Genomic DNA, 16,159 nt, shown 5'->3' with positions numbered 1-16,159 from the left:
TCTCCCTCCCTGCTTCTTTTCAAAGCGTATGCTCTGAGTCAAGAGAGCCACTTAAAATCAACACTGCTCTCTCTTTCTAACTTCTAAGTCCCACAAGGTGCCATATGCAGAGCAGATGACCTGTTTTAGCTGTGAACTACACTGTAAATTCAAGTCACGGCATATAATCACTTTATGCCAGAGTATGATCCCCGTTGCGTGTCAGAAGATGATTACATCTGCACATCACAATGCAGCAATCTGGTTGTTCTGACCTCAGCTATCTGAACATGCTCTGCGCCTGCATGTGTTTCCTATGGTCTGCCACTGGGCTGACAGCATCTCAGCATTAACCAAGCACACATGTTCAACACACAAAAGACATCCCTGCTCTCATCCGTCCACTTGAATTCTGAATCACAAACACTTCACAGATTCTATGCTACACCCGCAAACCACTTTTAAACTCCATCATGTTTTCACTCTGCAACTGATGTGGCCTTCTCACCAATACATCATCAATAAATGCTACAGATGTAAGAAAGGAATGCATGTGATCTACAAAAGATAATTTTACAAGACTAAGCATCTACAGCCATGCTAACAGCCTTGTGAGACTGCAAAGCTAAATGCAATTGTTAGCATGTTAATATGACATATAACATATTGATGGTAAGCAGATACATGGTTTGCTGTATGTTAGTTTAAATTTTTGCATACTAATTGCTAATTAAAAATCTAAACTAGACCTGAAGCTGATGGATATGCCATCAGTTTTGCAGGTATTTGGTCACAAACCGAAATATCAGACAAATTTTAAACTTGACCTTTTTTTTGGTGTTACATTGAAAGTAAAGACATCACTTTATTACATTATTATAGTTCATCCTGAAGTCCTGAAGGGGGGGGGGGGGGGGTGTACCAAATTTCATGGCAATCCATCTAATAGTTGTTGAGATATTTCAGTCAAAAACACAAATACCAATCTCATGGAGGGGCAAGAGGTAAACTAACATCATAAGAATTCATCCTCTGCAGTCCATGAATGTGCATATTTTGATGACAATTGATCTAATAGCATTTTGAGACATCTCACTGAAATGTCAACCTCCTGGTAGTGACAATGGAAAGCAGATCATCAAAGTCAGTAGGATTTCTCTTCGGGGGACCACGAATGTACAAAAGTTAATACCAATCTCTAAAATAATTGTTAAGAAATCTCAGTCTGGATTAAAAAGGCAGTCAATTACAAAAAAAGGGGGAAAAACTCTCTTGCTTGGTTAAACATGGTAGAGGAAACATTTTGTAGACTTTAGTCAAAGAAAAAGGACAAAGTAAACTTGGCTGTGCTGTAACGGAAACCCACAGCTGTTCTGTCCATCCCTCACACTCAAACACATCCGCCATCTGCCTGCTCAGCCAATAATGTGTCAGAAGAAGATCTCCATAAATTACCATAGGAGCCTGGCAGTGCATCACTTCAGAGCAGAACTGCTGTGCTGATCGCAAGCTGTTGGGCCCATTTATTAGCTATACTGAGCATATGAGGTCAGTTTAGTCACTTCTTCAATTTTATTAAATGTGCTGATAAATGAAGAGAAGAAAGCCTGAGACAGACTGCCTGGGCAGCTGCTTTTCTCTGTGCATCTTCAGCTTGCCTTTTCTATGACCCTGTGCAGCAGTGTTTAGAACAACTAGAAGATTTGTTAAAGGCAGCAGCTTAAAAGAAAGAAAGAAAGAAAAAAAAAAAACTCAATATCTTTAAATTATACCCCTGGTTGAAAATAGGAGCTCTGACAACAGGAGAGAGAGTGCTCCTCTGAAATAAGGGGAACATTACATATCGGCAGTGTTTGAGGGTTTTCTTGGAAATGCCTTTGAGGGATTGGATCATGTTTGTAATTGAGGACAAGCGGTGCAGATGCCAGCCCCTCCTCTAAGGGACCTCATGAACTCTGGTTTGGGAGTTGGTCCGTGGATAGGAATCGCAAGGAATGAGGAGGATTTTTCTTTCACATTCCACAACAAGAGAAATATCTCATTTTACTGAGACTTTTCCTTACAAAAGAATCTTCAGGGTCAAGGCAGAGATATCAAGCAGGTTGATTTGTTAACCACACCCTCCTGTGATCCGCAGTAAACTACTGGGGCCCATAGGGGATCATCAATTTGCAAGGGGTTTGGTTGGAGAATGGCAAGACCAATTTCTTAAATATACCAATACCACAGATTTTCCTGGATGCTTTCTTATTATAGTTTTAATAGTTTTGTATAGCATTTTGTATAATATCCATCATGAAGAGAGTATCACTGTTAATCTGTTGCAGCAAGAAGCCTTGGACAGGATTTAAACAGCCTGTTTTCATCTCTAGCATGTGCAAGTAGCATAAAGAACTAGAGTACAAGAGCAGTTGATTCAACTGAATTCAACTGAAATGTGATTCAACTGTGAACTTTGATGCACAACTTTCTGGATATTATGTGAGGTCCAGTCAAAGTGTCCTGTGGTTATAGTATTTTAACACAGTACTATGGGGTGCTTTTGACAGCTAGGGTAACAGAATAGCTTTTTTTATATAGCTAATACTAATATATCTATATCTATATACTAATATCTATAAAACAAAACAGTTTTCTCCAACGACAGCTTTACCAAAACTATCGCCAGTCATCTCTGATTTTGAAACAGGCAGCCAATGCTGTACTGAATCAATTAATGGATTAAAGGCAAGGCCAACAAGGCACAGAATACAGGCCTTACATCATTAACTTCTGTAACTGGCTTAGACAGTAACTTCATATATTGAGGCTTGTGAACATAAATGTCTAAAAAGTGATGTTTAAGTGCATCTCTTAGGGCTGTTGTGCAAATTCATGCATGATGACAACATGACACAGGGGAAACAGTTCTCCTTTAATTGGAGACTAGCTGGGTTTGCTTGACATAAAGAAATACCACCAGCGGTATATTTCACAGTGAAAGCTGCTGGAGCTAGGAGGCATAGTGCCAGTTAAGTGCTCTCAGAGGGGAACATGCATCACACACAGACCTATATGTTTGTTTTGTCCTGCAGCACTGGTAGTACTATCATCTCACAAGCTAAAGCATCATTTATTTTTCCATTATGGTTTTTTGTCATTCTTGTTGTGACAGACAGTGAGAATAATGAGAGTATTATCAGTCATCCCTCCCTGCTCCACTGAACACACAGATTTAACTTGAGTAATGCTACAAAGGAACACAGGGACACAAAAGACATTGAGTATTCCACAAGAATCGCAAATGCAAATTCAACCAAAAAACAATAATCTGTACATGTGATAAACAAGAGAAGGAAGGAGTGTGGGTAAGTGAGAGAGATAGAGAGAGAGAGAGAGAGAAAGACATATGGATGTAATCGAGGGCCAATGAACTGATGATGTCATCTCCCAGTCAGGTTATCAGGCCCCAGGCAAAGCAGCTACAACTCACAAAACATGTCTCTTCTTAAAACATATGAGAACATCACACACACACACACACACACACACACAAAATAAACAAAACAAAACCAAAAAAACACACACCATGTAATAGAGTTCGCATACTTTTAGATGGGCAGGACATGCTAAATTAGACTTGGTGCTTATGTAGCATGGTTAACATGTTTGCTCGGGCTAATCCTACAAACTGTGAGTGTTAGCCCTTTGAGTTTGAATTGTGGTTGAAGCTTTAGTTTTCTACACACACACACACACATACACACACACACACACACACACACACACAACTCTCTCTCTCTCTCACTCTGTCCTTCCCATTAGCCTCTTTGGCATGGCTACACCATGACCTCATCTGGAATGGGCTGAACTCCAGTAAAAACACACACAAGCACACATACACACAGGCACACACTCACACATACACACACAGCAGCAGAGCCTGTACAGTCCCATATAAGGATTTGCTGATGATGTAATGGGCGCCACTGACTGCGAGTGAGACTCCGTGTGCAGAGCACTTCTCATAATGTTTGGTTTTCCGGATGGAATGTCCACATCACTGGGATCTCCGGGAAAGGGAGAGGTGAAAGAGTAGAGACAATTTATTCTCTGAGGATTTTAAAGGACAGGAGGCCAACAGCACAGCACAGGTAGGACCAATCAAAAATAACTTGTGAACATTGGAGAGATACAAGTGTGCATTAGAAACATTTGGCACTAAGAAAACTTGCTGCAGTATGTTATGGACAAAGTTACCATTGAGCAATCCTGCACAGATTAGATAGACAGATCATCTTGCAAAGCTAAGCTGCTACTAAATAACCAAAGAACAATCCAAGTTGTAGATTTAAAGACATTTATTTAAGTTTCACTCTGAAACCTTTTTTACACTGAAAACCTATGGCATTTAACTCTTTGCAATTCTTGATTTTTAAAGAAACTTTATTGAAAAGACAATAACTACAAAGTAAAAGTGAGACCATATAAATGGTCTCTGCGTTAAGTAATAACATTTTCCAGACCTGCCCTCCATTCAGAAAATTGAATCTTTGCTAATCTAACTCACCCACCCACACACACGCACACAACATTACAGCGGAAGGTTGACATGCATTTTAATATCAAAAGGAGAGATTCTCTTAATGTTAAAATTCAAGACCCTGTTCACCTAAAAACTTTAAATATAATGTGCAGGTTCAGGTTTTACACTTTACACTGGCTGCCTACATATATTGAAAAAAGACTTTGGGAACATTTTTCAATACATACAGCAGTTATATGAGGTCATGGATTATAAAGAGTAAAAATGCACTGCTGAGAGATCACCACTGAATACACACTGTGTGCAGTGCGTGTTAAACACACATTTGTACATTGCTGATATGCATCTGTGGAACCGTGAGGAGTGACAGTACTTGGTAAATGCAGCCAGTCTGTAATTACTTATGGAGCAACATTCCTGCCTCTCATAGCTGGAAATGGGGTAGCGTTCGAGGTGCACAGAGGGAGGGTGATTGGGTGCAGTGGTGAGGGTACTCAAGAGTAGAGGAACTTCTTAATTAACAAATGCTCCCTGCCAAGGGACCATCTGCCATGCTAGTCAAAACATTGCACAGAAGGCAGCCTAGATGAAAGTATGGAACAAAAAGGAAATACATGGGCATATAAACATGTTTCAGGGTTTACAGGTAGGACACAAATGAGGCGTATACTCAGATAAGGAGAAAGAGAAAGAAAGTTTTGCTTGCTCTGCTACAAGTATGCATAGGGAGGACATTATGATTTAAATTGTTCTGAAAATGAAAATAAATGTTTATGCTGTAAATACACAAGTTAGGAAATTATCTGTGGTAAAAGTTGTGACCAACAGGTTAAGTAAACACTACAAAGGGTCCTTGTAGGCTAAGAGTAGATTACACAATTAAACCAGGCCACAACATTTTGTTTGACATCAATGTCATTTGTTTTTCTTAACAGACTCAAGCTCCTGATTGTAAAGGAAAGAGAATACCAGGAAATAAAGGAAGAGAAAAATGAAAGAGAAGTCTCAGCTCTAAAAGAGGAGCTGACCAGGCTAAAGGCCTTTGCACTGCTGGTTGTAAAGGAGCAACAGTGTCTGAGTGAGCTGCTTGAGCAACAGAGGCGTTGCACTGAAGAACTGACCACCATCGCTTACCACATCAAGCAGGACGTTGGTGCAAAGAAGGAGGAGCTGAAATCCGTGCATCTGGAGGTGGAGCACCACAACCAAGTTTCCATTCTTAACCGAAGCCAGAACACCATGACAGCCCCAAGCCTGCTGTCAGAGGTGGAGGTACTGAGGAGAAGGGTGGTGGAGATGGAGGGGAAGGACGAGGAGCTGATACGCATGGGGGACCAGTGTCGAGACCTGGACCGCAGACTAGCGAGGGAAATCAGCCACTGCCGTAGCTTGAAGGTTGAGGTGGATAACCTCAATGGCAGAATCAGTGAATTGGACAGGATAGAGGAGGCATTAGTTAAGAGCAAACAGGACTGCAGTATTCTGAAGGGCACCTTGGAGCGAGAGAGAGAGGTTACTAAGACACTGTCCAGTGAGCTTGACACTTTGAAAGTCAGGGTGAGAGATCTTGAGGCTGCTGAGGGCCAAATGGAAAAGAGTGAAGCAATGATTAGACAGGACCTGGCCAAGCTCAGGTCACTGACTGTAGCTTTGGTGGAGGACAGAAAGGCCATGGCTGAGAGGCTACAACAGGCTGAAGAAAAACTCAATGGGAAAGAGGGCAAAAGAAATGAGCAAAGCAATTTGACAACGATGACAGAAAGACTGAGAGAGGAGAGACAGCAGGCACTAAGGTCTCAAGCAGATTTAGAGGAAAGACTTAAGAGCATAGCAAAGGACAAAGATGATCTCCAAGACAGACTAAAAACAGAGGAGAGGAGGAATGTAGAGCTACAGAATAAAATAACCATAATGAAGAAAAGGTTACAGGTCTTGGAAAATAGAAAAGAAAAAGAGGATAAGTACACACACAGCTCTATTCCAAACAACACTAACCATCACTGCCAAACAGAGGACAACCAAGTCAAAGAACTGACCCAGGAGCTTGATAGGCTGCAAAAGAGGCTCCAGGACAAGGAGATGCTGGAGGGAGAACTGTTGAAAGTGGAAGAGGATTTTGAGTCCCTGGACAAGAGGTTCAAGGAGGAGCAGAGGAGGTCCCGAGCTCTGACAGAGGAACTGGAGGTGGCAAAGAGGGAGCTTTCCAGGTACGAGCAGGCAGAGAAGCAGGAGGTCAACCAGGAACACCTTCTCCTTTGTCGTCTTCAGAAGGAGCAGGTCAAGTCCAGACTCTTAGCCAGAGAAGTAGATACCCTGAAGGAAAAACTCCAGAGGCTAATGGGGACTGAGGAGTCCATCTGCAAGGTGCAGACGGATCACTCCTCGCTGCAGAGGAAACTGACCCAACAAGAAGCCAGGAACAGAGAGCTGGCCAAAGAGATGAAAGAACTGAACAGTGAGCTAGACAGATATAGACGAATCAAGAATCTAACACCTGGTGCTAACAGACAACTATTTGCAGACCCTCATCAGACCACCAAAGAGGTGCAAACTGAGCCAGCAGACAGCCTGCCTCCAGACTACAGTGAGAACAGTGAGAAACTGGATGAGGAAAATGATGACAAGGACCCCAACCATAATACACAAGTCATAAACAGAAGAAGCTCTCTTGTCAACAATCTTAACAGCTTGAACAGTGCAAATAACAACATAAGCCAATACAGCAGCCATTCAGGCAATGGCATAGATATGCACCAAACAGTTAATGGAGAGGTGATGATGTTAGCACACACACCAGGGCAGCCCTTGCACATCAAGGTAACACCGCATCATACACTCAACACAGCCACACTTGAGATTAGCAGCCCAACTGGAGACACAGCCACATCCTACACCAGCACAGCTGTCATCCCAACAAGTGGAGCCTCACCTAAGCAGAGAATTACCATCATCCAGAACTCTGGTCTGCCTGCAGTTAATGCCAAGACCCCACCGTCAAGCCCTGACCGCACCATCTCCCCGCTTCACGGCACAACCATCACGCGGGTGTTAAGTCCAAATTCATCACGGTCTGTGACACCCGACCACAGCAACTCCCCCATTCAGATTGTAACAGTGAGGACCTGCTCTCCGGAGCCAACAGAAGCTGCAAATCAAGCCGTCTTCTGCAAGACTCCGGAGTGGCAGAACAGCTGGCAACATCACAAGTCCAACAGCACTGACACAAGTCCAAGTATCATCACCACAGAGGACAACAAGATCCACATCCATCTGGGGAGCCCATATGTCCAGTCTCTAAATGGCATGACCCACAGCCTCCCACAGCCTGTTGGACCATACTATCTTCGACACGAGCAAAGGACTCAAGTACTCACCAATGGCTGTTATGTCAAAGGTGCTGGCAAGATCACAAGTAGCATCACTATATCCCCTGCCACCTCTCCAGCCTCACACTCCTCAAATATAACAGTAAGTGGCCTTTGTGATTAGGTGAAAATACATATACAATATTTTGAACATACATTATCATGTTTTCATGTCACATTCCTGGACTAGATAAATTTAACACACTTCATTTTATAATAACTTAGAGTTTGTGGTATCTGTTAACAATGATCATATAAATGCTTTGTGGTGTTTGCCCAACAAAAGCATTTGTAAAAAAAAACAAAAACAAAAAACATCTCTATAAAATTAGTGTGTCCCTAATTTACTGACTTAAACAACCCTTTTTTGTTTGTATGACGTGTGTCAAGTACCTGTGTGAGAGCTTACAACCAAATGTGTGACATGTAATTTCCTGTTCCATTAATATTTTTTTCTGTTCATTAAAAGTGTTTGTGTTGTTTTTACTTTTACTTTTTACTTTACTGTTGTTTTTACAATTGAAAGGGATGAACAGCAAAAGTTACAGGTTGCTAGCCAAATGGATACAAAAAAGCAGAAAAAATATTATTTACTTATCAAAAATTAGTCACTGGCAATTAGCTAAATTCATGCATAGTGTGATACCACCCTAAAATAAAAACTCAGCAAATGTTGTTTAGCTGCCATTGTGAAGTCTTGAACACCTAGTGAAGTTGAAGCTGTTCAAGTTTTTGCTATTTTGAGTACAGACTGTAACCTTAAATTGTCTTAACTCATTTGAAACTGACAAATGTTATACATATACATACTTGTATATCACTTATACATAAATCCATTAAACTGCCAGTCCAGGGAAAGCATTCAGTGCCGTCTTCTCCTGCCAGCAAACATGTAAATGAATAGTTAAATGACACTGTCTGTTACAGCATAATTTTTATAACTGATAAAGTCATTAATAGTTGTGTTGAGTTACTCACGTTATGAACATTTCCTGTTTCCTTAACAGATTTTCCTGTTTGTAAAATACCTCTGAAACTGGTCTGCTGTCTATCACTTAAATGATAATCTAATACAAACACACAAACCATTTTTATGACTCCTTAAACATCCGTTTAACATTCAGTAGAACAAACAGCCCCTGTAAGGCACGCGGGGGGGAGGGGACCTACCCGGGATGTTAAAGGTAAGAAGGATACAGTTGCCAAATATAATGGAAAATAAGTTGATGTAACAAATCATTTCTTAAGCAAGAATATGAGTGTGCATCACTGAAGGCAAACACACTAACAAGGAGCAGAACAGATCATTTATTTTGGAGAAATATATAGTCTCAGTGTCCAACTTCTAAAATAACACATAACTCTCATAACCTCTTGAAACAAGGTTAAACAAAAGGAGCCAATTTATTATCTGTATGTTAGATCAGGCAATTTGTTTAAATAAACTGAAGGTGAGTATTACAATATCACAGTATTCATACCGTTAAGTCAACACAACAAGCATGATATCAACTATTTAAAGGTCAACACCACAAAATAGATGGTTACATAGTGTGACAGAAATAAATGGTCTAAAACACTTGGCTGGAAAATAGCTTTCATAAACTTTATCTCAAAGCCAAAGTTGTGATGAGTTGCCATTTATATAAGACAGTATTGGGAGTTACCATCAGGCCTCCTGTTCTAACAGATGCAGGCAGAGAGCTGACATAGCAGGTATATGATGACAAACATGGAGAAACGTTAACCGCCCTGACATCACTGTTTGGCAAGGTGGAAAACAGAAGACACCTTTGATGACAGTTTGGAGTCTGGCGTGACAGAGGATCTCATGAGAATCTCTGTTATTAGTGTGAGCATTTAGCCACAAGACACATCACCACAAACGTCATACTGCTTCTCACAAATCCCGGCTTCATTCTTAAAACTTCAAAGTCAATCCCATGCTCTATCTAACAGGCTTCAGCTCTCCTTCTCTGTCTTGTCAATTTTCAGTCAGCCTTACAGCCTTTTCTGTCAAGAATCTCTGTGATACAAATGCGACTAAGGATGGGGTGTCAGTCAGGGTAAAGGGGCCAACCTAGAAAAAGAGCAGCTGCACAAATCTTGTTATAAAAAGTACATGGGTTTACATAATTAATCTCATAAAGGTTTGAGTCTAACATGTTGCAGTAAATATATTCTTTACTGGAAAAAATATGTGGAAAAACATGTGCAGCATATGGATGTATGTTGCTTTTAATTACGGTTTTACAATGGGGCCAACCTCAAGAAAGAAAGTTAATACATTAATCATGTTTGTGTTCATCTGTGTGCATCTCCAAAATGCCTGGATCTCCTGATCTGATTTCAATTCACCTAGTCAACAATGTATTAATTATAATTTGACTCTTGTTAATTCAGTTACATGCCATGCAAATATGCAAACATACATATAAAGGTCAGATCAGTGCACAGAGTCTTTCTTTAGTTTGTCCCTCTTGTGTATGTGATGTTTATATTCACTAGGAGACAGCCAGAGTCAGATACCCAGTTTAGGAGATATGACTCAAGGTGGCTCATATAACCAGCTACAATCTATGTTACTTTTTACCTTGAAGCATCCTTTTTGTGCATGTTGTAATGACTTGATTTCCATAGAATGGACTATTTAAATAGCAGGCAGCCTGAAACAACCATTTTCAACAAGAAACCACTGCCTTAACATAATGTTTAGTACAGAAGTAGGTTTACTGAGAAAAGGCACAAATGCAAAGATTGATTGTGATTTTTCAGACAATCCAATTTTTTTTCCAGCATTAATCCCCAATCTATTGGTATTTTCCATTCCATCCCATCACTTCATCTTTACACAGACAACAAACTCTTCAAAAAAAAAAGAAAAAAAAAAAAAGAAAAGAAAAATAAATCTGCAGGACAGAGCATTTGGTGAATGCTGCCTAACAGATAGTTGTGCCTCTTTTTTCTAATCAGGTTCCTTTGGGGTCGCTGCAGAAGCCTGGTCCAACAAGGATTCCCAAGACCAAAGGACACATCACTTACAGAAGCAGCAGCATAGGTCTCAATACAGGACAGAAAAACAGAAAACCTCCCACAGTGCATACAGGGAAAACACTGACTTGAGAATGCCCAACCTGCCTGCAACTACATGATGTTATCACTGCAGCTAGATTATAGAAAATAAAAACTTTCATGATTGAAAAAATAAAAAGTATATGTAAGAAATGTGATCTTAAATATATATCATCAGCTCAATAAAATATACATTTGCCCTATGATTTTTTTATGCTACAAAACTCACTCAATGCATGTTAAAAATTAGGTGAACTAAGAAACTGTAGTAATGTTTCCACAACATAAAATGGACATGCCTTACAAAAGAGTTGTTCTCCTGTATGAATAGAAAGTGAAGCCAAACATTAAACAAAAATCAGTCAATTTAAGACTGCTGCTCATATGTAAAGCTAAACAGCTCATGGACCTCTGTCATTCACAAAACAAACAGCAACTTATTTTTTAGAACTAAATGACAATGTTCCACAGTGGAGTTTGGTTGAAAAATGGGGCTGGAATATTATTGTACCTTATTATATAATTATATCATTTTTACAATATGCATTAAGCCATGCTTTATAATTCAAAGTATGGCCTAATGTAGATGTAGCCAATAATGGTAAATGCACAAAAACAATAACAACAAAAGAAGAAAAAAATGCCAAACATACTCTATAGAGTTGTTTGTGTTATGTATTCTACCCTCACAGATATAAATGGGATGGTCAAAATAATAAACATCAACTGTCCCTATAATGCAATAAAATTCATGCAGCCTGCCGAATCAAAATGAATATTTAGTTGAAACAACACGTCTTTAATACAGTTTCAACACAAAACATTATGACCGTCATTACAGTAGGATTTATTGCAGGATTGCGGTTTTAAACTGCATTAATTTCAGCTGGCTGGAATCAATAACAGCCAACTGAGTGTGTGTGCACAAGTACTAAGATAGATGAGTGTTGTTCGTGCATGTGAATGTGAGAGACAGAGAGTGAATGCGGAGAAATAATATGTCTAAATAAGCGTAAACGTTTCATTTTAACGCCTCCTGAAAATAAACTCTGCTATCCAAAACAGTCAGGTCAACAATCCTTAAAGTACATGAGTGCCCTCTATTGGTATGCAGAATGCATAAAGCTATGCACGAAATAGCCGCAGGGAACTTCCTGTGTTGACGTATAGAGATGAGGGAGGGAATAGCAGAATAAACTTAAAGTTGCGCAGGGAAGAGAGCTTGTTAATTGTGAGATTTAGTGGAAGGTACATGACAGGCCAGGTAATGTTCCTGTATTCCAGGTATTTTCCTGTGACCCAAACACACACACAACAAACAAACACACACACCACACACACACACACACACACACAACACACACGTGTTTACAAACCTGCTGCCTGTGACAACTTGTGCTACAAACGCCAACGTCCCTTGCCTTAACAGAACAGAGGTAAGCTATACTCTACACTCATCCGGTACACTGTAATTTACACTTGTCGCTATGGGTTCGCAGAAAGTTAACTTTAAGAGAAACTCATTAGCCACTGCTGGCTAGCAAACGTTAGCTTACAGCTAGCTACATCCAACCTTCATTTCTCACAACAGCTGTAGCTAACGTCAGGAGTGCGCTTATCAGGCTACAGAAAAACCTCCCCGACCAGAAGTCGCAGAAACACTTCGACACACAAATTAAAGAAAGTAGGGTTGAGCGAGATAAATGAATTACCCTCGTGTTGCCACCACTCGTCACCCAAGTCGTCTCCCATTTTCCTCAGTCGGCTGTCTGTCCAATCCAAATCTACCGCTGAGCGAGCATGGCAGGGGTGTGTTCACAAGCAGCACGCTGAAAACATGCAGTCTATAGTTTAAACATCAACGAGACTCCATGGACCCCAAACCCCACGAGATGTGATAACCCCACAATAACCCAAACGCAATACATTTGGTAAATTGGTGTGAGATTGCGCCTTGGAAAAGTTAAAACCTCATAATTTATTTTGTGAGGCGTAACGCCACCTGTCAGTTGTCATGGCACTGATAAACGTTTACTGCATACGTTTGCTAGTTTACAATTACAAATTTGACACTTTTGCAGTGATAACATTCAAGGCATCATGCTAGTACCTCTCTCTCTTTTTAAAATATCCTATTTACAGTACTGTGCATAAGTTCTAGGCACTTTAAATATTGAGATTCATATATGAACAGTCCCACAGTCATTCTGCGGCTGGACAACGACCCCGCAAAACACAAAGCCGGAGTCATAAAGATCTATCTTCAGCAGCAAGAAAAACAAGGAGTCTTGCAACAGATGGTCTGGCCCCCCACAGAGCCCTGATCTCAACATCATGGAGTCAGTTTGAGATTACATGAGGAGACAGAAGACACTGAGATAGACTAAATCCACATGAGGCTGTGGCAGGTTCTCCAAGGTGCTCGGACCAGCCTACCTGCCAAAAACGGTACAAGTATGAGGAAAACCGGACAAAGGGAGGCTACACCAGATATTGATTTGATGTGATATTGATTTGAGGAAGTTAATTGATAACTATTATTTTTAAAACGCATTGTTCCTTTACCTTTAGTGCCTAAAACTTTTGCACAGTGCTGTATGACATGGCTTTAACTTACAAATGCAGTGCTACTAATGCTGCAAGTCTTTTTTGTCTTCATCATGACACAAGCAAGCAAAATAACCCCAAATTAGACTTGTAATTTCAAAGCTTTTACATGGTTGCTTGGAGGAAGCTTGATTCTCCCTATTATTTTAATAGCAAAAAGATAGCTGTGTGCCTAGGCAACAGTCTTTCTAAGTATACTCTGGCAAAAACATGCACATATAGCACTAGATTTATAATGATAATAATAATAATAATAATATATATGTGTATTTTTCCCTCCCACTGTATTTGATGTTGAAAGAAATGAGGAAATATTTTAGGAGAGAGCAATTTAGGTTAGAGACTATTTTGCCTGTGTAGCTTCTTTTCACATGTTGTGTTATTGTTACTGTAGGTGGAAAGAGTTATCCATTCAATAGGATAATACTAATTAATAATAATAATTACTACTGTTGGCACAGTAGAGAAATAAATGTAACTACTCAGTTTACAAAATAAATTTAGTTTTGCATACATACACCTCTCTCTCTCTTCTCCACACACTGTACCTTCCCATACCAGATTTACTGGAAGTGAGAAAGGAATAAAGGCACATCACTTTGCTTCAGCTACATTTGTTCTCACTGACATTTCATTACATATAAAAGGCCTCCAAAGTTATATCTAGGTTAGAAACCTCAAATATTAACCTTTCTACAAATGGTCTATGCATTTATAGGATAAAGCTTCATTATTCATCATAAGGTGTTGTTTCTACAGAAGAAGAGAGTAATAACCTAGTGTTCTACAGTGCATTTCTACATAGTCTACATTACAAAAAGCATATTTACATCCTCTGTCATTATGGTTTGGGCTGGGTGATCTTATTTTCCAACACACAGCAGAAAGGAAAGAGAAGAGAAAGGAGGAGGATGTGTTTGGAATACTGCCCTCTTTTCTGCAGCTGTAGCGGAGAGGAGGGACAGGTCCTCTGGGAGTAATTGCATGCTTTTTTGTGTTTCAGTTGGAATAACACATTTCTGGCTGGTAGAGGTTGAGATGTTTGATTAAAGCTTTGCTGCAAAAAAAAAAGAAAAAAGAACAGACTGATTACTGGGGAAATGATAAAGAGTTCAGAATGGTTATGCTGTATAACCCTAAAATGGGGGAAGAAAAACAAATCAAGAAAGGGACAGGAAGGATGCAGTCACCACATTGTGCTGAGGTCTGCCAACATTCAAGCAGGACAATAGACTCTAAATGGCAGCTTTGAATGTAATTGAGCGTCATTCCTGTAAAACACAGGCCTCTTCCTCATTTGACATTCTCTGTTCATCATTTGGCTGCATTTTCACTAGGAACAATATGCCATACAAAAGCACAATTCTTTTTCTCTAGACCCCAGGGAAACTTGTTAAACTTGTTAAATCTGCTTTTCCCATATTAATCAGCCAACGTGGTGTGTGAAAGAGAAGCGTAAAGTATGTGGGAATTCACAGTGTAAACGTTGTTTTTAAAAAAACTTTTTTTTGCATAAAGCCGAGGTCAAAAAGATATGTTGGGAATTATACGTGCTTTTTTAGAGGAAGTCGTAGTTGTTAATTGTGATTGTGTGATTTGCTAAAAACAAAATGTCCTGTTCTTTTATTTCATTCTTAATCCTCAGTTATATTTTAACGAAGTAGTTCCGCAGTTTAGAAAATAAGATGCAAAAAGATCTAAATCATGACAATGAAAATCTAGAAACTTGTGAGAATTCTGAAAAAGAGTGAAAGAGAAGATGAGCGTCATTTTAATTAAAGGCGGACAGCTGTCTCTTCAGGCTTCTGTGATTGCACACTGTGGAGCATTGGTGTTAATGTGTTTATTTTGTTGTAAGCAGCTGTTCCCCTACTTTCTCTTTTTAATGATCACAAGAAGTTGTATTATTTTTGGTTGCATTCTAGTCTCTTTTACTGAGTCTTTTTTTTTTTTCTGCTGAACGTAGCGAAAGGGAAGGAGAATAGGTGTGAGAACAGACACAGACTAAATTATGGCTTTGAAAAAGTTCAGAGCTAATTACTATACATTCACAAAGGCATCTATTCTCATGCTTTGCATTTACACTGTGATAAAAGTAGATCCCATCTTCTTTACCATAGACCTGTTTTGAATTCATCTCTGTCTTGAATTTCTCTAAAGAAGATGCATTGCATTTAATTCCAATAATTTGTGAGATTGTGTGCTTTTTTTCCCCCCTAAAACAGCTAACAGATAAAAGTTGTTAGAGTGCCTGAGCAGGCGATGTGAGACTGTTTTGTAGTTATAAAGGTTAAATGATTAGTTAGTTGGCAGTAAATGATTGTATCGCTTTTCTAATCCTGCAATAACCTTGTCTAATTAGTGGACAACAATCCAAGGAGAATATTAAGTTAACTACAATAGCACTGAGAGTTGAAGAACAAAATGATGATTCAAATGAATAGAAAATGAAATACAGTAACTGTCATGTTAGTACACCACAGCCAGAACAGAGGGGTCAGCAAGATAGCCAATGGCTTGACAGCCAATATGTGACCAAGTGTAAATAAACAGGAAGTGACCTTGAGCTTTCCAAAACTTCACCATGCATAACTTCCCATGCAGGTCTCTA

At 39.6% G+C, this 16,159-nt stretch overlaps 2 protein-coding genes and 1 long non-coding RNA gene across 3 annotated transcripts in view; 2 read left to right on the top strand and 1 right to left on the bottom strand.

The window, feature by feature from the left end:
• cmss1 (cms1 ribosomal small subunit homolog) overlaps window positions 1–12,777 on the bottom strand; it is a 28,431-nt gene extending 15,654 nt beyond the window's left edge. Inside the window, 1 exon segment of the mRNA XM_018702648.2 lies at window positions 12,654–12,777. The gene's annotated coding sequence lies outside the window, so the exon portion shown is untranslated.
• Window positions 3,888–11,484, top strand: LOC108901228 (filamin A-interacting protein 1-like). The gene is made up of 3 exons (XM_051072185.1): window positions 3,888–4,112; window positions 5,440–7,972; window positions 10,843–11,484. Exons 2-3 carry the CDS (start codon window positions 5,744–5,746, stop codon window positions 10,990–10,992), a joined length of 2,379 nt encoding a protein of 792 aa, XP_050928142.1. The 5' UTR covers window positions 3,888–4,112; window positions 5,440–5,743; the 3' UTR covers window positions 10,993–11,484.
• The window catches only part of LOC127142696 (uncharacterized), a 90,000-nt gene continuing 86,138 nt past the window's right edge, over window positions 12,298–16,159 (top strand). Inside the window, exon 1 of the long non-coding RNA XR_007813660.1 lies at window positions 12,298–12,377. This is a non-coding gene — a long non-coding RNA (uncharacterized LOC127142696). The remainder of the gene's footprint in view (window positions 12,378–16,159) is intronic.

The sequence above is a fragment of the Lates calcarifer genome, linkage group LG1 (genome assembly GCF_001640805.2).
Source record: "Lates calcarifer isolate ASB-BC8 linkage group LG1, TLL_Latcal_v3, whole genome shotgun sequence".
Lineage (NCBI taxonomy): Eukaryota > Metazoa > Chordata > Actinopteri > Centropomidae > Lates > Lates calcarifer.
The sequence above is the reverse complement of the archived record's forward strand: the minus strand, read 5'-3'. Positions and strand labels throughout refer to the sequence as shown.

Excerpts from the sequence above, each read along its gene's own strand:
- LOC108901228 (XM_051072185.1), top strand. The coding sequence starts at position 5,744 with ATGACAGCCCCAAGCCTGCTGTCAGAGGTGGAGGTACTGAGGAGAAGG. Across the intron at positions 7,973-10,842 it reads CACACTCCTCAAATATAACA|GTTCCTTTGGGGTCGCTGCA; the intron begins GTAAGTGGCCTT and ends TTTTCTAATCAG.